The following is a 24456-nucleotide window of genomic DNA, read 5'->3' on the forward strand; positions in this document are numbered from 1 at the left end:
ACACGCACGGATTTACCATAAATCCAAAAATTTATATATAAATTTATATTTATTTATATAAAATTATTTATATATTTATATATATAAAATTATATTTATTTATTTATATATAAATTTATATATAAATTTTTCATTTTTTTCTCTTTGCAGCCTTACACTGGCCAGAACTTCTAAAACAATATTCAATAACATTAATAGTTTGCTATTTTGCATATATAAAATATAAATTATGTATTACATATTATGTATAATTTATAATTTAAGTAAAATATAAATTAAACATAATATATAATTTTATATATAATATATAATATAAATTAAATACATATTTATAATACTATATATAATATATAAAATATAAGTTATATATTACACATAATATATAATTTATTATATATAAAATATAAATTAAATATATTTATATGTAATTTTATATATTATATATAAAATTTAAATTATATTTAATTTATGTTTTATATATATATAAAATGGAAAGCAAAATAGTAGAGTAAAGAGCAAAGAGAAGAGAAAAAATGCTGATTTATATGTGTATATAAAACTTTTCTGTGCATACTATATAATCAACTATGATTAATAAGAGGATTCATAAACACAACCAGAGAAAAGAAAATTTAGAAAAGCAAGAACTTTCTAACATACCAGAAATAACCTATGAAAATGTGATCCAACTCACAGTACCAGCAAAATATCTGAATTGATAATGGAAATGATTTTAACAAGTAGTGTCACAAATAAAGTAAACTAACTACAGCAGTTTATTAAAATGTAAATGATGTTCTGAATAAGTGGAGATAGACATAACCTGATTTTGGATAGGAAGGCTGAGATTTATAAAATGCCAATTCTTTCTAATGAATTTGTAGGTTTCATATAATTCAAAACAATTCCAACATTGAGAAATGATTCTAAGATTCCTTTAGAAGAATAGCAGCTAATAGTTTTTAAAAACTTGAGAAAGAAGCATAAGAAAAAGGAACTTAGCACTTTTAGATTTAAGAGTGAAGACTGGGCTGGGCACGGTGGCTCAGGCCTGTAATGCCAGCACTTTCGGAGGCCGAGGCGGGTGGATCACCTGAGGTCAGGAGTTCGAAACCAGCCTGGCCAACATGGTGAAACCCCATCTCTACTAAAAATACAAAATTAGCCAGGTGTGGTGGCACATGCCTGTGGTCTCAGCTACTTGGGAGGCTGAGGCAGGAGAATCACTTGAACCCGGGAGGTGGAGGTTGCAGTGAGCTGAGATCGTGCCACTGCATTCCAGCCTGGGCAACAAGAGTGAAGCTCTGTCTTTAAAAAGAAAAAAAAAAAAGAGTGAAGACTGAATAATCAGAAAAAAGTATGAGACTATCCAAGATCAGAGAATGGGATTAGTGGATCAGAAAAACACAGAAAGGAGACAGACTCTTTTATGAATGTATTATGTCAAAATTAAATGTCACAATCAAAAATTGATTTTCAGAGTCTAGTGTTGAGATAATTGTTTAGCAGTGGGAAAGAAACGAATCTTATGTGCTAGTCCCTTGCCAGACACCAATGTAAATGAGAGAGGGATTCAAGAGTTTCAGAAAGTGAGAGAGAGAGGAAGAGGGAAAAGGAAAGGAGGAAAGTCACGTGGGACTTTTTCATTTCTGATATTATGGCAGGCTACCGTTGATTAAAACTAAAAATTCTGAATAAAATACAAAAAAACTCTTCCTGAATGTAACAAAAAAAACCTGACAAAATAATAAGGAATTATCAGCTAAAAATCTTACTGAACAGGAGTATCTGGAGGAAGCAGGGCAGGAAGCTGCTTTTGCCCCAAGAGCATTTGCCCAACCTGGGGACCTTAAGCCTTGGTTTTCAGACCTCGAACTATGGAGAACAGGAATTGAAGCCCAGGTGGGTGTCCAATGCCAGACCATGGATCCTCAGCCTGGGACACCAAAGTGCCGCACTCTCATAGTGAGGATGATCCTCAGGAAGTCAGCTCCACCACCCTCCCCACCAGGAAGTGCAAGCAGACTCACCTCATGATTGAGCAGAATAAGAGAATCCTTGAGAAGTCGTAAGTTTGCATGGATTTGCAGCACAAGTTCAAACAACTAGATGGCACCAAATCCCTCAATTTATGAAGACATTTAACGTGGTACCCAATTGGAAACGCCTCATGGCAGAAACAAAATAAATCCTTTCTAGAAGGTTGCCTTGTCCAAGTGTTTCCCAAACCAGTTTTTTTTAGGGAAAATGCACAGCTTACTATAAAAAAATTTTAACCTACACATGGAAATAAGGAACCAGCAGAAACAGGTCTGAAAATATTTCAGATATTGGAAGTATCAGACACAGATTTTAAAACAACTATACTTATTATGCTTAAAGAAGTAAAAGGCAAGCTTTAAAATTTATAGACCATAGAAAATATTTAAAACAATCCAGCATGTTTGAAAGAGAGCCAAATAGAATTTCCTAAACAAACAAACAAACAAGTGAATCAATTGAAATATACAACACCACACACCCCACACATGGGAGATTAGATACCTCTGAAGAGAGAATTAGTGAACTGAAAGATAAGGAGAGAAGAAAGTACCCAGAACGTAACACTAATTGACAAAAGGAAAAAAATCGAGAAGTATGAAAGAGAAATGACTTGAAGGATAGAGTGAGAAAATCTAAAATATATCCAATCAGAATTCCTAGAAAAAGAGAGACAGACTGAAGCATAATCAATATTTGATGAGATAATATCTGAGAGTTTACCAGAATTGATGAAAGACACTTATCTTGAGATTCAGGAATTTCAGTGAATCACAAGTAGGGTAAATTAAAGAAAAAAGAATCCACACCAGACAAGCCATAGTGAAAATGCAGGATGCCAAGCACACAGACCAACTTAAAGCAGGTAAACAGAATGAACAGATTACATTCAAATGGATGAGAGGCTGCAAGCTCCCTTATCAAGAGCCCTCATGGAAGCCAGAAGACAGTTGTTGGATATACTTAATGATGTGTAAAGAAAGTAACTACCAAGCTAGAACTTTACTCCTAGTGAAAATATCCTTTAAGGATAAAGGCAAAATAAATTTTAGAAAAACAAAAGCTCAGAGACCCTCATTACATGTAATTCTGAAGGTATTTTTCAGTAGAAAGTGATCTTGTGTTAAAAGTAATTTGAGGAGAAAAGAAAAAATTTTTAAAAAAAGAAAGTGGTCTTGGATGGAAGATCTGATTTGCAAGTGAACAAAAAGAAAAGAAAGTGGCAGGTACATTGGCAAACCTGAATAAATATTAACGGCATAAAACCATGATAAGGCTATATAGTTGGCTTAAAAAATGTAAGGTAGAATGAAAATACATGACTATAATAATATACAAGTTTAGACGAGAGGAGAAATGAACTTCAAGTCGTCAGAGGTCTTAGGAAATGTCCAAGAGAAGAATAAAGATACAGATTGAATGTCCCTAATCCAAAAATCCAAAACCTGAAATGCTTCAAAATCCAAAACATTTTGAGCACCGGCGTGACGCTCAAAGGAAGGGAGTGTTTTGCATTTCGGATTTCCGGATGAGGGCTGCTCAGCCCGTACCGTTAACTTTGGTCTGTGATAAATTAGGTATACGTGTTGGAATGTTTTGTGCAACTACTAAAGGAATAGAAACAAAGCATGTAGCTTCCAAATCCAAACAGAGGGAAAAATGGAAAACTAAAAAATAGAAGTTATTCACCAATAACAAAAGGAAATTGGACTACTATGTCATACTAAAAAGTCAATTCCAGGTAAATTATAAGCCTAAATATGAGAAAATAATACCTGAAAGCACTTAGAATCATAATAATGGAAACTACTTTTATGATAGCAGTGTAGGAAATAATTTTTTAAAACAACACAAAAAGATTCAAATTAATTAAAATTATCACCTTTGATTTATTATTTTAAATTTTACAGAAAAGAGACTAGTGTCTAGATGAATATAAAATTCCTCTAAATCAATAAGAAAACCAGAGATCTCCATTGAAAATAGGCAGAAGACTTGCACATACACTTCACAAATGAGGAAATATAAATGGCCAAAAACCATGAATATGTGGGCAACCTCATTAATAATCAGAAAACTCCAAATTAAAATCACACCAACTTACTATTTCAAAACTACCAGACTAAAAAAATGTAAAGTTCTCACAGTACTAAGTGTTGACAAGTGTAGAGCAAGAGAATTCTCATGTATTGCTGGTGGGAGTGTGAATTAGTATACACATTTTGGACAAAAGTTTGATAACATAAAGTTTAAGACATGAATAGACTGCAGCCAGCAATTCTACTCCTAGGTACTTATTCTGGAGCAAATCTTGCACATTTGCACCAAAATACACATATAAAATTGTTCATAGTAGCACCTTTTCATGAAAGTGCCAAATAAGTATTCTACAGCAAAGGAAATAAACTTATTACAGCTAAATGCAATGCATAAGTGAATCTTAACCACGTAATGTTGAGCAAAGGAAGCAAGACACAAAATAATGCATATAGTATTGTACAATATATTGAGTAAAAATGGGCAAAATTAAGCAGCTTACAGTTGCATACCTAAGTCGTAAGTAGTGAAATCATTTTTTTTTCAAGCAAGAAAATGATTTTCACCAGTCAGGGTTGTTGATGGGAACCTCCAGGAGGCAAGAGAAGGATTTTTGATCAGATAGTCACATACAAGAAGCTTCTAGGATGCTGGAAATGTTAGATTAATTGAACTAGTTGGTGGTTACAGAGGTGTTCACTTTATAATTATTAAATTGTACATACTTATTATATGCACTTTATGGTTACCTGTGTCACATTTTAAAACGGTAAAATAAATTTTCAAAAAAGATATTAAATAAAATCAAATATTTATCCAAAATATACAGAGAAAATGATTTTTCAGACTTAGGATCCATAAAATAAATAACACACACACAATACTCCGAGTTAGATTTAAGAACATAAAAATGTTAAACTTCTGTATGTAAAAAAAGATGGAAAAATTTAAATAATTTGGTACAGTACTTGTGGCAAACTTAGGAAAGTTAAATATCTTTCTAATACCAACAACCCTTATAATTTGATTTTTAAAACCCTATAGGCAAATTATATGTGTATCATTTGTATATAATTGTATATAAATATGTACATATCTGAGCTCCAAAATGAAGCCATTTGAAATTTTATATAAAATTTAGGAACAAATTAAGTAAATGTATGAAATAATTACCATTATTATGAATTTAAAAATGCAAATTAAAATGAGATGGCATTTTTTTTGTACACATCATTAGCACTGGAAAAATTAGTGATGGTGCCAATTGTGTCAAGGTGAAATCTCTTAGACATCGTTTGTGTGTATGTAAATTATTATAATCATCTGGAAAAGCATAATTTATCAAGGATTGTGAAATGCGTATAACCTATGATAAAGTAAATCTATTTGCGAGAGTTTTTCTAGGAAATTAATTCAAAATATGAAAAAAATTTAGGTATATAAAGATAATGATTTCAGAATAATTCATCATGGTAAACAATGGAAGGCAACCTAATAGTAGCAGTCAAGGGATGTTTGCCATATGAGTCATTCAATTTCATTCACTAAATTAATGTTTTGAGTGATCACTGTGGCATTGTATGTGTGTGATATCACAAGATGGAAAATTATTTAACCACTAAATGATATTAGTCAGCCTATACAATTATATATATATAGCTTACAAAAGAAAATACTGTGGAAAAGGTAGAAAATTATTTGCACACCAAGATTAGATACTTATAAAATATGCATAGAAATATTCATATACATAATGATTATAGCTAGAGCCTGGTTTAACATCAACAGGAAAAATACTGGCTCAGAAAACACAAAAATGCTAATACCTTTAATGTCAGGCTATAATGATTGTGAATGATTTTCCCCTCTCTTCTGTATGTTCTAGGGTGCTGCAATGTTATTATGTTATTCTATAATGGGAAACTTAATTAATAATAAAAATTACAAAGACCTAAATTTGCATTTTGCTTCCATCTTGCAGTATATTCCCTTTCACACTCATTTTAGTAAGATCTAACATAGTAGAATTCACTATTAAGACATAGGACATTTATTAAAAGGAAACAGATTCTTAAACTCTTGTTTTTTAGATAAATAATTTAACAGAGTCACAGATTTTTTTTACCTTCAAACGTGAAGGAAGAGGGCAGTACCATTAAATTCTCTTTTTATATTACAAAACTAAGATTAAAATAAAATATACCTACCTGAAAAAACCCACACGTATTTATATCTTATAGGAGGTGGAAAGGTATAATAATATACATTTAAATGAGCAAAAAGTTATTTAACAAGAAAACCAACCGAAATTACAAACTTTTTAGAGCTTATTAAAGGCTGCTTTCACAGGACAGAGTAGCAAGCTCTGAAGTTCAGGTGTCTTACGAGATTCCTTTTAAAGATATTATTTTTATTTTTTAAAGAGATTTTATTGTGTATATTTAAAATATATAACACGAGGTACATATAGATAGTAAAATGGTTACTATAGTGAAGTAAGTTAACATATCCATCATCTCACATAGTTACCCATTTTTATTTGTTTTTGTGGCAAAAGCAGCTAAAATCTACTTATTTTGCAGGAATCTCAAATATAGTACAGTTTTATTAATTGTAGTTCTCATGTACATTAGATTGCTGGAGTTGTTTATCTTACATATCTGCTACTTTATAATTTCTAACATACATGTCCCCATCTCTACCTCCCCCATGCCCATGTTAACTACTGTTATATTCTCTATCTCTATATATTTGACTCTCTCTCTCTCTCTCTTTAGATTCTACATAAAAGTGAAATCATGCAGTATTTGTCTTTCTGTGTCTGGGTTATTTCACTTAGCAAAATGTGCTCCAGGTTCATCCATGTTGTGACGAATGGCAAGATGTCTCTTTTTATAAAGGCTGAAAATATTCCATTTACATTTATATTATAATTTGTTTATCCATTATTTATCTGTTGACAGATACTCAGGTTGTTTCCACATCTTGGCTATTATGAACAGTGCTGCAATACACGTGGTAGCACAGATATCTTTATGGCATGTGATTTCATTTCCTTTGGGTATATGCCTAGAAGAGGGATTGCTGGGGCACATGGTAGTTCTGTTTTTAATATCTTTTTTTTTAATATAGAGATGGGTTCCCATTATGTTGCCCAGGCTGGTCTTGAACTTGCAGCCTCAAGCAATCTTGCCACCTCGGCCTCCCAAAGTGCTGGAATTACAGGCGGGAACCAACACGCCTGGCCTATTTTTAAATTTCTTTAGAACTTCCATATTGTTTTCATAATGGGTTGCACCTATCTACATTCCCACCAAAAAAAAATGTATTATTTTCCAGGATAAAATTTTTGGAGCAGAATAATATCTGCTTTTTGGTGGCTTTGGGGAAAAACAACTGTTTCCTTTTGATTTTGCTGATGTTATTTTCAGCAATATTAGGAGAGCAGTCTAGTTTCATTAACTAGCATCAAGAGTAAAAAGCTCAGTAATTACCATTTGCCATCTGTATATCTCCTTCAGTGAAGCGTCTGTTCAGAACTTTTTACCATGTGCAGCTGGGGATATAGGAGGGTGTTGTTTGTTTATAGGTAAATGTCTTTTGTTGAATGTGGGTTTTATGAGTCGTAATGTTTTTTCCCTAGTCTTTGGCTTGCCTTTTTGTAAGTGTCTTTCAAAGAGCAAAAGTTTTACATTTTTGTGATGTCCAATTTATTTAATTTTTTCTTTTATAGTTCCAACTTTTAGTGCTCCATTTAAGAAATCTTTGCCAAATCCAGGATCATTAAGATTTCCTCTTATGGTTGCTTTGAGCAGTTTGATGGTTTGTCAGGTTCATGATGTTGAGTTAATTTCTGTATGTGCAGCAAAGTAAGTATCAAGGTGTTTTTGTTATTGTTTAATTTAATTTAATTAATTAATTAATTAATTTATTTATTTATTTATTTATTTTGTAGATGGCTATTCCACTGTTCCAGCACCTTTCATAGAAAAGATTATCCTTTTCTTCATTTAGGAGATTTGTCATTTCACCCTTGCACTTTTGTTGAAAATCAATTGATCATATATCTGTTGTGGCCTATTTCTGGACACTATTCTTTTCCATTGATCTAGATGTGTATTTGCACCAATACCATCAATACCATAGTTACTGTAGCTTTGTAATGAACCTTGAAACCAGGTATTGTATGTCCACCAACTTTTTATTTTTCAAAGTCATTTTAGCTATTCTAGGGTCTATTGCATTTCCATATACATTTTTAAATTAGCATGTCCATTTCTAAAAAAATTCTGCTAGAATTTTCATTACAATTTCATTGAATTTATCAGTCAGTTTTGTGAGAATTGACTTATTAACAATACTGAATCTTCAAATCCAGGAATGCAGTATATCCCCCCTTTATTTATTTAGTTTCTCTGTTTAGTTTCTCTCATTTCTTTACTGATGTTAGGTGGCTTCCGTCTTGCACATTTTTTTTTTCTCAAATTTATCCCTAAGTATAATTTTAGTGCTATTATAAATAGTACTTTAAATTAAGTACATGAAAAGATGTTCATCATTAGTCATTGGAAAAGGCAAATTAAAACCACAATTAGATACCACTCCATTAAGGTTTCTCAGCCTCAGCACTGTTGACATTTTGAGCCTCAGAATATTTCCCTGGTTGCAGGGAGGTGGGGGTTGGGGGGGCTGTCTTGTGCATTGTAGGATGTTTGGCTGCATCCCTGGTCTCTAGCCACCAAATGGCAGTATTATTTCTTCCCTTCCTCAAATTGTTAAAACCAAAATGTCTCCAGATATTGCAAAATGTGCCCTAGGAGGCATACATTCACTAGTATGGTTAAAATTTAAAAAACTATTGACAAGACTATGGAGCAACTGGAACTCACACATGCTGCTGTTGAGAATGTAAAATAGTTACAACTACTTTGAAAACAGCTTGGCAGTTTCTTTTTTTAATTTTGCTTTTAATTGACAATAATTGTACACATTTATGGGGTACACTGTGATGTTTTCATACATGTATGCATTGTGCAATGATGAAATTATGGTATTTAAAATATCACCTCACTTATTTATCATTTCTTTGTGGTAAGAATATTGAGAATCCTCTCTTCTAGTTATTTTGAAATATGCTTTATGATATTGTTACTATTGTCTTCCTACTATCCTATAGAACACTAGAATTTATTCTTTCTAACTATAATTTTGTACTCATTGAATAATCTCTCTTCCCCCTTCCTTCTCCCCTCCCCAGCCTCTACAAACCTCTATTCCACTCTGTACTTCTATGAGATTGGCTTTTTTAGATTCTACAAATAAGTGAACTCAGTGGTATTTGTCTTTCTGTGCCTGTCTTATTTCACTTAACATAATGTCCTCCAGGTTCATCCATGCTGCTGCTGCAAAATGACAGGATTACATTCTTTTTTATGGCTGAATAGTATTCCATGGGGTGTGTTTATGTATATCACATTTTCTATATATGATATATATTTCATATATATCATATGTAAAAAATGTGGTATCATATATAAAATGTGATTATATATATTATATATTTATTGGTTTATGGCCACTTTGATTGATTTTATATCTTGGCTATTGTGAATAATGCTGCATTAAGCCTGGGAGTGCAGATATCTCTTCAACATACTGATTTTATTTACTTCGAAAAATACACAGTAGTGGAATTGCTGGATCATATGGTAGTTCTGTTTTCAATTTTTTGAGGAAACTCCCCATACTGCTTTCTATAATGGCTGTAGCAATCAATATACATTTCCACCAACAGTGTGTAAGGTTCCTTTTCTTTCACATCCATACCAGCATTTGTTGATAATAACCATTCTAATTGGGATGAGATGGTATATCATTGTGGTTTTGATTTGCATTTTCCTGATGATTAGTGACGTTGCACATTTTAAAATATTTTTTGGCCATTTGTATGTCTTCTTTTGAGAAATTTCTATTCACGTCCTTTGCCCAGTTTTTAATTGGATTATGGCAGTTTCTTAAAAAGTTAAGACTAAACCTACTACATAACCCAGCCATTCTTCTAGGTATTTCCACAAGAGAAAAGAAATAACATGTCCAGGGAAATGTTCGTGAATATTTGTTGCAGCTTTATTTAGCTGCAAATGGCCAAAAACTGGGAACAAATTCAAACATCTACCCACAGGTGAATAGATAAACACATTGTGGTATATCCATACAGAGGAATACTACTCAGCAATGAAAAGGAATGAACTATTGACACAGACGACACCATGGATGAATCTCAGAATAAGTACACTAAGTGAAAGAAGCCAGACCAAAAGAGTACATATTTTATGAATCCATGTATATAACATTCTAGAAAATGAAAACAAGAGGCCGAGGCAGAAGGATCGCTAAAGACAGAAAGTCAAGGCTATAGTGAGGAAAGGGATAGATTAGGAAGAGGCAAAAGAGGAAACATTGGGGTGTAATGGATGTGCTAATTATCTTAATTCTGGTTATGGTTTTATGGGGATATATATAGTCCCATAATTTATATATATCCCCATAAAGCCATAACCAGAATTATATATAATGTATATTATATAATTTATATATTTAAAATATAAATATAAACTTGTTAAGTTGTATCCTTTTTTTTTTTTTTGAGACAGAGTCTCACTCTGCCACCCAGGCTGGAGTGCAGTGGTGTGATCTCGGCTGACTGCAACGTCGGCCTTCTGGGTTCTGCGATTCTCCTGCCTCAGCCTCCTGAGTAGCTGGGACCACAGGTGTGAGCCACCACAACTGGCTAATTTTTGTATTTTAGTAGAGACAGAGGTTTCATCATGTTTGGCCAGGCTGGTCTTGAACTCCTGACCTCAAGTGATCCACCTCTCTTGGCCTCCTAAATTGCTGGGATTACAGGAGTAAGCCACAGCACCCAGCCTAAGTTGTGCACTTTAAATATATGTGGCTTTTTGGTACCAATTTTATCTCAATAAACTATTTAGAAATTATAATATAGAAAAGAAATGGGTGGAGAGAACATTTTAATAAATAGAGAAAGGCTGTGTAATGGTCTATATTTACACGGGATACTCATGACACTGATAGAAATCACAGTGGAATTCCCATATATCATCCAACTGTGAAAAAAAGATTAATAATAATTCGAGCTCATTCCTGCTTCTGCTTTAAGAAACTTAGAAATGCAGCCTTCCTTCCTCCCCACTCCAGCAATCATACTGGTGGCCAACTATTTTCCCTTTAGACAAAGTTGATTAGTCAGCTAAACATAACACAAGATTTTAAATTAGAATATTCAGGAAAATGTTTATCTTCTTTCAGATAAAGGTTCAGTAATTTTTAAATGACATAAAACCATGTTAATGAAAAATAGGAGAGAAAAATTAACATCTCCCCACAGCCAAAAGATGCAGTGAATTACAGAATGTTCCTCTAGAAAGGTCTGGTCTTTTTTAAGCATTTGGAATGATAGGAAGCAATATATGGCCTGTTGCTAAAGTAAATCTTTGGTGAATTTCTCTGATCACAAACATTTCATAGATTCAGAATTAAATTCCTATGGTTATCCCTGCCCCAAAATCAGATTACCATTAATTACTATGAATAAATCTAGGATCCAGACTTTTTCACTGTTTCTTTTTATCACTTTGGATGATAATACGGTCAGCAAGCCAGGAAGGAGCATGACTTGCAAGAAACCCCACATTTTAATTTAGAAAACAGTGATTTAAAAGGCATAAATCCCTTCAATATGAGAAAGGGAGGTATAAATGTATTGAAGGTTTCAGACTTTTCAGGTAACAGTGTGATACCTTCAAATGATCAATAATTGTGTAATATAACTAATCTGCCTCTACAGAGAGAAAAGAAGTGATGGTTCCTCCTGTTTGCTTTAGATTGTTCAGCCAGCAATATTGTGCTCCATTGGAGCTAACAGGCCATTCTCCATCTATCTGCATTCACAGCATTCTTAGGTTGAACTTTGCTTTGTTTTCCCTAGCCCCTGCTTACACTACAATTTTGTATGAAAAAGTATTAGTGAGTTACTGAACATTTCATTGTCTGCATGTAATGTGTGTACCTCTTGCATATATCTATGTATATATATAAATATAAACATATATGTATATATATAAATATACATATATGTATATATAAATATATATGTATATATAAATGTATATATATAAAAAATAATTTTGAAGTGGTTTCTTTAATTCACCAGTGATCTGACTGGTAAATTAAAATGCAAAATCTGGTCTAGTCCAAAGCAATAAGAAATGTATAAGAGGCTTCTGTTTGTTTTAGCCAGGTTTTTGGAATGTTAAAATGCAAGACACCCTAAAGCCAAGTAGAGATGATTAGCACTTTGACCTCCTTTATCAGACCTTATCTAAGTCCCTTTGGGGAGCTCTCTGGGAATCTCGTATCTGATCTATGTTTGTGGAAACACAGATCAGATACAAGAACCTTACAAGAACCTCATGCCTCTTACTTGTGTGGAAAACCTTTCTTCTTTCTATGGTTAGCACACATACACTAACCTTGCAGTGCATGATTCCTCTCCCCCACCACTCTCCCCCAGCCCACCTTAGTCTTCCTGAAATTCCCTAAGCAGGAGCTAGTGAACAGCCCATCCAGTGTGTGCCAATGAGTGTGTCAGGTAAGTGATGGGCTGGAAAAACAGTTTATCTTGGGTCAGTGTCCTGTTGCTTGATTTACCTGGTCACACAGAGTTGCTGAGAGAAATGAAGAGCCACCTTTACTGCTGGTTTTCTCTTTCCAGATGGATGTCTTAAAATGGGATCTCATCGTCTGCGCAGTGGTTGCTGTCCTCTCATTTGCAGTCAGCGCCAGCACTGTATTCCTGTCATTGCGAGTATGTATCCACCAACTTTGTACTCTTCCTGCCCCCTTATTATCCTTAATAACAAAGCTGTCATGGAGCTACAGGGTATTGACAAGACACATGAGCCAGAGAAAGAAAACAAAATGCCTGTTAAGAGGCTTAGGGAATGAATCCATGTACTGTGAACAGTTATGTCCAAGATGTGACTTGGTCCACATCACAGATTGGGTTCGATTGCTTTATCCTTACCCTTTCCTGCATCTGGGGAGCTGTTTTGTTTGCAAGAGTGATGGCACATCTTGTGGAATCCACTGTGAGGACAGTTAATAGTCATAGGGTGGGCTAACAGTGCTCTACCATGAGTAGAGAAGAGAGGAGTCACCGTATCAGGGGTGAGGCAGAGGTCACAGAGCCAAAAGGACTATGGGAAAAGGATTTTCAGTTAGAAAAACAAAGTGGGGAGCTCCAAATGGGATTCCTGGCTGTGGTCCTTCCAGACAGTTGCTTTCTCTATACAAAAATATTGTCCATCCATTAACTCCCCTTTTCATGAGGAAATGTCTGTGAGCTGCATGGGTTATTCTTCACCTCCTCATTGGAAAATTTTAAAAATGTATTCCAAGGGGCATCATTCTGTTGGCCTCTATACTTCCATAGGCTAGTTCTCCCTCACCCTCGTAGTGGTTTCCAACACATGAACCAATTTCATGGTATAGAGAAGACATTTTCAGAGGCCTGAAACAAGGTCTGAGTCTGGCTATCCGTTAAGAGGAAAAAGTGGAAGGACAGTGATGTTATGTATTATTCATGGGCATCCCTCTCCCCATCCTCTAGGCTAAGTAATGAGATTCTGCCCATTTTTATCGCAGCCATTTCTCAGCATCGTGCTGTTTGCCTTGGCTGGAGCCGTGGGGTTTGTAACACATTACGTGCTCCCTCAGCTCCGCAAGCATCATCCCTGGATGTGGATTTCACACCCCATTCTCAAAAACAAAGAGTATCATCAACGGGAAGTGAGAGGTTAGTAATACATCCCTTATTTAAAAGAAAAACAAAAAAGGAGGGGTAGGTATACATTAAACCGGAGAGCATGTGCAACAGTCTGAATGTACTTAATGCCACAGAACTGTACACTTGAAAATGGTAGATGGTACATTATGTGTATTTTACCACAATAAAAAAGAAAAAAGGAGAATATGTACCTTGGAGTATATGGTATTTGTTCCCAGATATTCTAGCCAACCATAACAAGAAAGTTAAAGCCAGGTGAATCAGAAGAATGTTTTATAAAAATATTAATTGGCTATGGGTATTGTGGAAAAATTATATCATTCACACTTGAAGATTATGCTGTCCCCACAAAAAACTGACTGGGGCCTAAGAAGAGCATCCCTTGACCATGCTCCCATCCTTCATGAAATGGCGAGGATGGAGCAGGGCCTGACCAATAACTTTAAGCACTCCTGAACGCTTGCATTTTCTTTAGCTTGCTTTGTTCATTTAGGCCTACAGCTGTATCTACACTTGATTGACTTAGCAGTTTCCATGGGTGTCTCTGGCCATGATCATGTAATAGCCTCGTAATCACAACCATTTCACAGCCTTAGAAAAGAAATAGATTTCTTCTAGATAAGAAGTCTTCTAGAAATTTTTCTGCTAGATCTTTCCTTGCTCTGTAATTCCCTGTTCTGTGCTTGAATGGATGGAAGAAGATTGATTTATCCACAGTTTTAGACCCATCAAAGTTATCGCTCACAGATTATAACTGCTGTCTAATGCTACTGATTCTGCATAGAGCTGTTTAGCCTATTGTAACTTCTCAGTTGTTAGCGAGTTATCTAATTGTCTATATGTCCAGGCATAAAGATAAGTGAGGGGCACCAAGGTTTGTGGACTTAAAGTACTGAACTCAGCCAAATTTGTCACCAGCAACTTCAGTAGACTGGTATGACAAAAGGAAAAGGGGGAAGATAATTTAAAAAATTTTTAAATATGCAAGAGTCACTGAAGATGCTGTTCAGAATAGAGAGTGCTTCCATACGGAGCATCTCTGGGTGGGCACAAGGAGCCACCTTAGTTAGAAACAGCCCAAGTAGAAAAACTGGCTTGTTCAGTGGAGAAAGATGGCCTCGTCGGGCTGCTGGGGTTTAGAAGTGCAGGGAGGGTCACTCAGACTTCTTTCCCCTTGGAGACTTACTCTTCCCACCTACAGAATCAGGAGCTAGCATAAGGATGGAGCTGCGTAGTTTTAAATGTTCTGTACAATTCCATGTGCTACTGAAATGCAAATTATTATCAGTATTAGAAAAACTGAAAGAAGATAGACTCAGAAGAGGTTCCATCTATAATGGTTTGTATATTTTAGTCCACTTGTAGAGGAAAGTCCCTACCCCAACAGGTGACTGCTTGTGGATACATAGAAGACCGTGATGAAAAAGACCAGTTTCTATAGAACTTCTGCAGCCTTAAGGTTATATTTCCCTTTCATTCAAAAAACTCTAGAAAGACTAAGTGTTGGTGAAATTAGTGGAGTGTTTTGGGGTTTGTTATTTTGACATTATTGGTAAGTTAGTTGACGGAGATTTGAAGTAAGAAGCTTTAACTGCATATCTATATCTATATTTATATCTGTACCTGTACCAATACCTTTTCCTATACATTTCCTTATATTTTTACTTTTGTGTATATCTATACCTTTACCTATTTGTAACCTACACATTTGCCTAGATGCATACCAATACTTACTTCTATACCTTTACCTTTACTTCTATATATCTTTATCTTTACCTATACCTAATCTTTACCTGTACCTGTATCTATACCTTTACCTTTATCTATACCTATACCTTTATTTGTATCTATAACTTTCCCTGTACCAATGACGATACCTATACTTTTACCTTTACCTGCACCTATACCTGTGCCTTTCCCTATACCTATTCTTAAACTATGCCTATGCCCATGCCCGTGTTAAATGTACATATTTAAATACCTTGGGGTGAGCAAAGAGAACCTGTGAAGCTGAAGGAAAGGAAAATGAGACAGATTAGACTTGGGCTTCACTTAGTGTGTGGCAGTTCAGAGTGTAGAATTCAACAATGAAAGATAGGAGTGGGCCATTAACACCTTGGTTTCTGTTTTTTTTTGTTTGTTTGTTTTCATTTTCTCTCCTGTATCTAAGACAGCCCCATTTAAATTAAAATCATTTAACTATTTCAAGCCTACATGGCTCTTTTTAGTACAAGATTCAAGAACAAGTAAAGTGAGGGTGTTTGTGTGTCTGACTTCCTCTCTCGGAGGGCGAGTGAGTGGGTGGCACTGAGTCCCTGTGTATCCCATAGACGTAGGCTGGGAGGGGTCCACACTTGCTTACACAGTGTCAGGCAGAGGCTCTGTGGAAGTTTCTCACTTACCTACCCTAGCTATTTATAAGCAGCCTGAAATCTAGCCGGGAGTCACAGGTTAGACAAATTAGGCACATAACGAAAAACAGATTCCGTTTCAAAATTAGGTGTATTAGAAGGAAAACCCACAGACACAAAATTTAAAAATGATTTAAGCCCAGTTACCCATTCTGGTGCCATCTGTGTCCTGAATTTCCTTGCCTCTTCTTCCTGGACTTCTGCCTCTTAGGTTTTGACTCTTCATTTTTTTTCCACCAGCAACAAAACATGTACAGGAAACTCAGGCCAGGCACACAGCTTTTCATGTGAAAGTGATGCTCACATCTTCTTTCTCATAGGAGCACATAATATTGTCACTGGGAAAGAAGGCAGGGCAGAGCAGGACTAGCTAGTGTGTAGCCCACTGCTGGGACACAGTGGTTCCAGGGCAGACATCACTAACCGAGAACAGAGTCCTAGAACTGGGCTGGCGGCAGACATTTCTAATCAACTGGAACAGTAAGATAAGGCATATGTGCTCCCCCTGTCTTAGAGTTTATTTTATAATCCTATCCCACCATTTTACATAGATGGAAACTGAAGCCTAGGGACAGAAACATAACTTGGGTCCCACTGATTTTGTGGCCAGTGAGTGACTAGAGCCCAGGTCATTTCACTACCGATGTTGCTCTCATTCTGGGTGGGCAATCACATACATCCTGAATGTGGCTCTCAGGCTGTTTTTGTGATCATCACTACCCAGAAGAGCCATAAGGCTACAGTCACAGTAGGTCCTGTAAAGTTTGACATGCCATCTTCTCATGCTAACACTACCAGGCTTCCCTGATTTGATAGAGACTTTCCACAATCGATTCTAGGCATTCTTGAGGCTTCTCAAACACTCTGCTCTCCTTGCTCCTCCATTGACTACGGATGCCATTCCTCCAGCTTCACTAGACTGACACCAAGCTGCTCATGCTTCAAGTCTCTGCGTTTTTTGTTTGTTTGTTTGTTTGTTTTGAGACTGAGTCTCATTCTATCACCCAGGCTGGAGTGCAGTGGCACAATCTCGGCTCACTGCAACCTCTGCCTCCTGGGTTCAAGTGATTCTCCTGCCTCAGCCTCCTGAGTAGCTGGGATTACAGGTGCCCGCCACCACACCCGGCTAATTTTTGTATTTTTAGTAGAGATGGAGTTTCACCATGTTGGCCAGTCTGGTCTTGAACTCTTGACCTCAAGTGATCTGCCCACCTTGGTCTCCCAAAGTGCTGGGATTACAAGCATGAGCCACCGTGCCCAGCCCAGGTCTGTTTAAAATCGGCCCCTCCAGAGAAGTCTTGCCCCGACCACCTAAACCTGAATAGTAGATTCCCCACTGCTCCCTGAGCCTCCCTTCCATAACCACTTGTAACCACTGGTGCCTAAGGTAGACTGAGCTCCATGTCTGCTAGCGCACACTCCTCCAGTGCTCACGGCAGTGCTTGGGTGTAGAGAGGGAGGCTCACAAATGCTGAACTGCATTTAACGTAACCATCATCACTCTGTAGTCGCTGGAACAAACTTTAAACTTGGTGCATATACTTCCTTTTGGCTTACTTTCCTTTCTGCATACTTTGAATATGTACTTCTACTTGGTAGAATGTGGAGATAACAAATAATTTTGGTATAAAACTCAGACTATGATAAATGGAAATAGATATTATAACTGAAGTTGAAGACTGCATGTTGAAACATATCTTTTTTAGTCAATTTAGTTCTTTACCTTTGAGACTAATTTATTGAAAGTAAATATTATCTCCTCCCAACCTTGATATGCTGTTTCACCAATATTTGAATTAGGAGAATAAAATTCTATCACTTATAGTACAGTTCAGCATCAGATGAATCATGATGGTCATGGGGACACAACTGAGTTATATTAATGTGTATGTGTGAAGTTGCTCTTTTAAAAAATTGCCATATTTTCACCAATCTCAGTTAATCATGCTGAACATGAAGACAGCACAATAGGCAACTGCGTATTATTCTAGCTTGGGGTTTTTGAGACTAAATGTTAAAGGAGCACTCATATTTTTAGAAAATAAAAAAAATTAATTTTCCTGAATTATGAGAATGATTCCAGACAAATGACTTTATTGATTGATCCCTGTCACAAAGAAGTACAAAGTTGGACCTGATTGAAAATGTGTTTTATCTTAAAACTTTCCAAAGGAATTATATTATTTCAAAAAGCAAATATTGGGGTTGAGTCACATTTCACATGGTCCTCCAAGGTAATGTTTCCATAATATTATAATTCTTGGCTTTTAAGAATTAAAAATTGTGACCTGATTTGATGACTGTACTCTTACCATAAAAATGGATTACGATGGAGTTAAAAGAGATTGAGACAAGGAATAAGTACAGTATTGAGATTCATTTATTTACTTATTTGTTCACGTAGAAAATGCTTATGGATATACTATTCACTCATTCAGAAAGTAATTATTGAGTTCCTACAAGATGCCAAGCCCTGTGAGCCAGTGACATAGGAATGACTAAGATGTAGTTCCTGTCATCAAAAAGCTTATAATCTGGTAAATAAGCCTATGGCTGTGTCACCGTAGAAGAATTGTGACTGCTACGCACATACAGTAATGTGGGCTGTGACACTAGGTTCCGCCCTGCAGGAAAGACAAAGAAACAGTAGCTGGGCATGATGGTGTGTGCCTGTAGTCCCAGCTACTTGGGAGGCTGAGGCAGGAAGATCGCTTGAGCCCAGGATTTAGAGGCTGTAGTGCACTATGATAGCGCTATTGAATAGCCACTGCACTCTCGCACTTTAGCTGGAGCCACATAACGAGATTCTTTCTCTTTTTTTTTTTTTTTTTTTTGAGACAAAGTCTCACTCTGTTGCCCAGGCTGGAATGCAGTGGCTTGATCCCAGCTCACTCAACTTCCACCCTCTGGGTTCAAGCAATTCTTATGCCTCAGCCTCCCTACTAGCTGGAATTACAGGCGTGCGCTACTATGCCCTGCTAATTTTTGTACTTTTAGTAGAGACAGGGTTTCACTATGTTGGCCAGGCTGGTCTCGAAATCCTGGTCTCAAGTGATCTGCCCGCCTCGGCCTCGCAAAGTGCTGGGATTACAGGCGTGAGCCACCGTGACCAGCCGAGACTCTTTCTCTTAAAAAACAAAGTAAAAAGAAAGAAGTAGAAGGCTGATATCCTAAGTGAGGAGCTTACAATTAATTTCATGTGTCATTGCTTAAACCTTTCCAATGTATTGATATGCATATAAAATGGAAAATACATGGAATTATATAATTAAATGTTGCATTGATATCTGCTGCATGGCAGATAGTCAATAAACATTGGAGGAGAAAATTAATGGTTAATGCTTTGTAAATTCACTAAAGGAAGGTTTTCTATAGGCTGATAAGGGTATACAAAGCCTCTTGAAGTAAAGGGTAGTTTGGAGGATTCACATGTGCCTCCGTACACTACTGAAAAGCTTACGCTATACTTTTTGGATGCATTAGAATAAATTAAAATATATATATACATCATAAAACACATAGGCCGGGCGCGGTGGCCCACGCCTGTAATCCCAGCACTTTGGGAGGCTGAGATGGGTGGACCATGAGGTCAGGATATCGAGACCATCCTGGCTAACACAGTGAAACCCTGTCTCTACTAAAAAAAAAAAAAAAAAAATTACAAAAAATTAGCTGGGTGTGGTGGTGCACGCCTATAGTCCCAGCTACTCGGGGTGCTGAGGCAGGAGAATCGCTTGAACCCAGGAAGCAGAGGTTGCAGTGAGCTGAGACCACACCACTGCACTCCAACCTGGGTGACAGAACAAGACTCCCTCTCAAACAAAACAAAACAAAACAAAACAAAAAACACATCAATTAAACATCTATTTAAATTGTAATTTTAAAAAATCCACTATTACAAAACATTCACTAATGGGTCCCAAATTTGCAATTCTTAAATGAGATTTACTTTGCATTTTAGCAAATCTTGTCTCTGTTTACAGATAGACTAGTTTCTATGTGATACACATGATTCTGAGAACTGTTGCTTTTTATAATGTATTTTTCACTTATATCAAAATAATACATAGTATTAAAAATCAAATAGAACAAGTTGTAATGAAAAGCAGCAGACTCCTGTCAACTCCACCCTCCTGCCCCATTTCTGATTTTCCCTGTAAACAAAGAAAATACTTTCTGTGCTGCTCTTTAGGTATCTCTTGTGGTATTCTTCTAAATAATGATCATGTGCGTGTTCTGCTACTTCTTGGTATTTTAGATTTGTTTATCTACTGACTTGCCGTTATAAAAGATAAGAATTTATCTCTCTTATCTTCCCTTATGCATTAACATTTTCACTTTCCTCCTTCTCCTAATATAGTTTTAATATTTTTGTTGAACTTCTACTCAGGCTCTTTTTTAACTCTTAAGTCTAAATGTTGTTCACCTCTGGGTCCAGTAGTATAGACCTTGATTATATTTCTTATTCAAATGTTTGTTTTTGTATTTGCTCGCCATTCTAATAGCTGTGTAGCATATTTCTCATTCCAACTTTCCACACAGACGAATCTGTCACATAATCTATTAGCTCCGTCCTCCCTCCCTGACTCCCTCCTGGAACCTGCTGCAAGTTTCTGTTTGTTGTTTACTCCCTTTTTTGGAGTGAAGCTTGTCCTCAGTCGCTCCTGAGAAGAGGCACATGAGAAGAAACTTTCGAGACCTCCTCTGCTCAAAGTGTTTTATTCTATTTCATACTTCAGATAGTTTGTAGTGTGTAGCCTACCAGGGTGTAAGCATTATTCCATTGTCTTCCAGCATCCACTGCTGCTGCTAAAAAGTCTGAGGATTTTTGACGCTTCGTCTTTTGTATGTGACTAGGTTTTTCTCTGCAGAAAGCTTTTGGGAAGTTTAGGAGATAATTATAATGTTATGGCCCAGCCTTGGACAAGACTGGGTGGGCTCAAACCCTGGTTCTGTCACATATTAAGTGTGCTTCGCCATTGTGATTCAGTTTTGTCTTCTGTAATTGGGAATTCCTACATTAAATATGAAATCAATCCAAGAAGAAATGTAGCACCTTTAGCATAGTCATTGGCAACAGAAAGCGCTCCCTAAGTGCATCCTCCTCCTCTTCCCAGGGTTCTGAAGTCTCATCATTTTCACCTGACTTTGTGCCTTGTTTCACCCATTGTGCTAGGCAGTTGGTGGCCCTTTATAATCTGGATGTACATGTCATACATACAGTTTTGAAATTTTCATCAATAGGTCATAGTGCTATCTGAATACCTTATTTCACAGAATTTGCACAGTAATTAAGTGAAACTCAATAATATATGTAAAAATGCTTTCAAATGTATCTAGTGCTAGTTAAAGGAATATGGCGTGAGAGGCATTGTCTGATTTTGGAACATAAAACTATGCGGGGGTCTTTGGAAAGAGGCTTTCTTTGCTGTGGCTAGAGGAGGAAGGATGTATTCCTTACCTCGCCTTTTTCAGGAAGTAGTTAGAGACTTGGAAAACTCTCCAAAGTGTTTTTAATTCAAAATTACTAGAATAATTTGAAGCATAAACTGAACTAGTACTAGCAAAGTAACATAGTCATCATGTGCTATGATACTGGTATGGGAAAGTGCATTTCAAATGCCAAATAAATGACTTCGAGCTGAGTTTTTAGAAACCAGCCTGTCAGTTGGAAGCCTGCTTTATTAATTATTCTCTCTGTTGCTATTACTTTCCTGCACCTTCTCTTCCCCTCATTTTCCCTTCCTCCCTGCCAGGCACTCTCATACTCTGGCTGATCTCCTCTAGTCCACTGGGAAACTTATCTTCCTGCATCAGTCTCCACAAGGCTGGAGGTGGCCGCAGGGGTTTGGCAGTGAAGCCAAGTTACACTGCAGTGGGAGGAAAAAGAAAAGTGGAAATCAGTTACCTTTGCTTGCAGCAGAGGGAGGCAGAGGGAGGTCTGGAGAAGCTCAGGCCAAACTGGGCTAGCGTTAAAAAGGCTGGGCGCAGTGGCTCACGCCTGTACCCCATCTCTACTAAAAATACAAAAATTAGCCGGGCATGGTGGCAGGTGTCTGTAATCCCAGCTACTCAGGAAGCTGAGGCAGGAGAATCATTTGAACCCAGGAGGTGGAGGTTGCAGTGAGCAGAGATTGTGCCATTGCACTCCAGCCTGGGCAAAAAGCATGAGACTTTGTCTCAAAAAAAAAAAAAAAAAAAAAAAAAGATAGACAGGACTTGGGACAAAGCTCAATGGTTAGCTGCCAGCCTCAGATTCCAGCTCTCCAGCAAGCCACAGGATGTTTATCCAAGACCCATTAGGATTCTCTTAAACTGCTGATAAACCTAATGCAATATGGAGCTAAAATGAATGGTCAGTAGTGGGAGGGATACTTAAACAACTAACACTAAAAATCAGGAAGTTTTAATATGCAGCGTGCAATATATGCACAATGGTCCTACAGTGGCTTTGGTCTATTAGCACAACAAACATGGGAAAGGCTAAAGAGGGCATTTTGAAGAATGATGTTAGTTCTCAGCTGCAGTCGGTGTGGCCACTGTGGTGAGCCCTGACTCAGTCTCCCTAAAGTAGGTCTGTTGGAATCTTATCAGAAGTAGCTTAACCTTCATAGCTCTCTATGATAGGATGATATATGGATAGGCCATGGAGAAAATAGAAATGGTGTTTTTAAGTAACCTTGTAATTTAAATAACATACAAATTACACTTTACTTGAGGGAGGATTTCTTCTGAATTGGACATTTATTGAGCACCTGCTATGTCCTAGACACTGTTCTGGGTGTTGAGGATGCAAAAGTAAGCACATTGTCCTTGCTCTTGGCAAGATGGTTGTTGTAACGAGAAGCTCTGTCTACCCTGTGGCCACAGTGAGAGCATTTGGAATTCTCTCCTAGGCCTCTTCACGTAAAAATGTTCATCTACCTTTTTCATGTGAAAAAGTTACAAGTGGTTCCATTTGCTTTTTCAGTTTTAAATATTATTATTATGGTTTGGTGTTAATTGAGGACCTTTCTGTCAAGAAGAGAAGGCACATTTCACACTGATTCTGCCGAGTTTCTCCCACCTTTTGAGGAAATGTGAAGGACACATTTTTATTCCCACTGAACTAATGAAAAAAAAAATCAATGGGATGGTTTTGGGGAAATGAACGTTAAAAAAATTGGAGTAAGACTTTGTATCAAATGAATTTCCAGATGTATTAAAGATTTAACATGTTATTTAAAATGAAGGAAGAAGAAAGAAACCAGAATAGCACTGCAAGAAAATGTAGGTCAAGTTATATCATCTTGGTTGAGGAAGAGGAAAAGAATTTTCTAAGCATGATGCCAAAGTAAAAACCCACTAATTAAATAAATGAAAGTTTTTATTCCTTGAAAAACATAAACTTTAATATTCTGATTCTCTCATGTTGCTCTTCCCTACCTTGTATTTCTTTGAGAAATTTACCATGATGTTGAACCTGATAATGTGTATCAATTCATTCAAAATATATTTATTGTGTTGCTGGGACTGTGTAGGATGCTGGGGACCTGGAGAGCAGATATTCTGAGAAAATGAAATGCTTTGGCCAGAAGCAAACCCAGTACCCTCCAAAAGAAGCAGTACCTACTGTGGGGAAGCACCAGCTTCTCCTCAGACTTTGTTCTACTAGGCGTCTTCTTAATTAAGTTATTAATCCGTCAGTTAATCAGGTGTGTTCCCTGAGATTTCCTGAGTGGCCACTATGGACAAAGTCTGAAAGCTGACTGTGACTGAGAAGGACGGCCCTGGCCCCGCTGGCTGCAGCTGCAGCCCTCTGGAGAAATGGTCATTCATCCCACGGAAGAAAGTACAATGAAAGAAACACATAGGGGGTTGGGAGGGAGTGCAAGGGAGTCTTAATTTAGATCTGAGGGGAAAGGAAGGGCTTCTTGAGGAAGTGACATTTAAATTGAGGCCTAAGTAAAGGAAATGGAGTAGAAAAGAAAGTTATATATATATATATATATAAATTGAGGCCTAAGGATAAGTGGAGGAAGAGGATTGCGGGCATGGGACTGGGCCATGGGCAGCCCTGAATTCGCTTAATTGAAAAAGAAAAAATGATGGACCATGGGT

The 24456-nt window shown here is 36.7% G+C and overlaps 1 protein-coding gene across 3 annotated transcripts in view; it reads left to right on the forward strand.

Moving 5' to 3' along the window:
* The window catches only part of PCNX2 (pecanex 2), a 327055-nt gene that overhangs the window by 121719 nt on the left and 180880 nt on the right, over positions 1-24456 (forward strand). For all 3 annotated transcript variants that reach the window (XM_009232501.4, XM_054561349.2, XM_054561362.2), the window contains 2 exons: positions 12872-12964; positions 13804-13954. In XM_009232501.4, coding sequence (XP_009230776.3) covers positions 12872-12964; positions 13804-13954 — 244 coding nt within the window. The remainder of the gene's footprint in view (positions 1-12871; positions 12965-13803; positions 13955-24456) is intronic.

The sequence above is a fragment of the Pongo abelii genome, chromosome 1 (genome assembly GCF_028885655.2).
Source record: "Pongo abelii isolate AG06213 chromosome 1, NHGRI_mPonAbe1-v2.0_pri, whole genome shotgun sequence".
In the NCBI taxonomy this organism is placed as follows: domain Eukaryota; kingdom Metazoa; phylum Chordata; class Mammalia; order Primates; family Hominidae; genus Pongo; species Pongo abelii.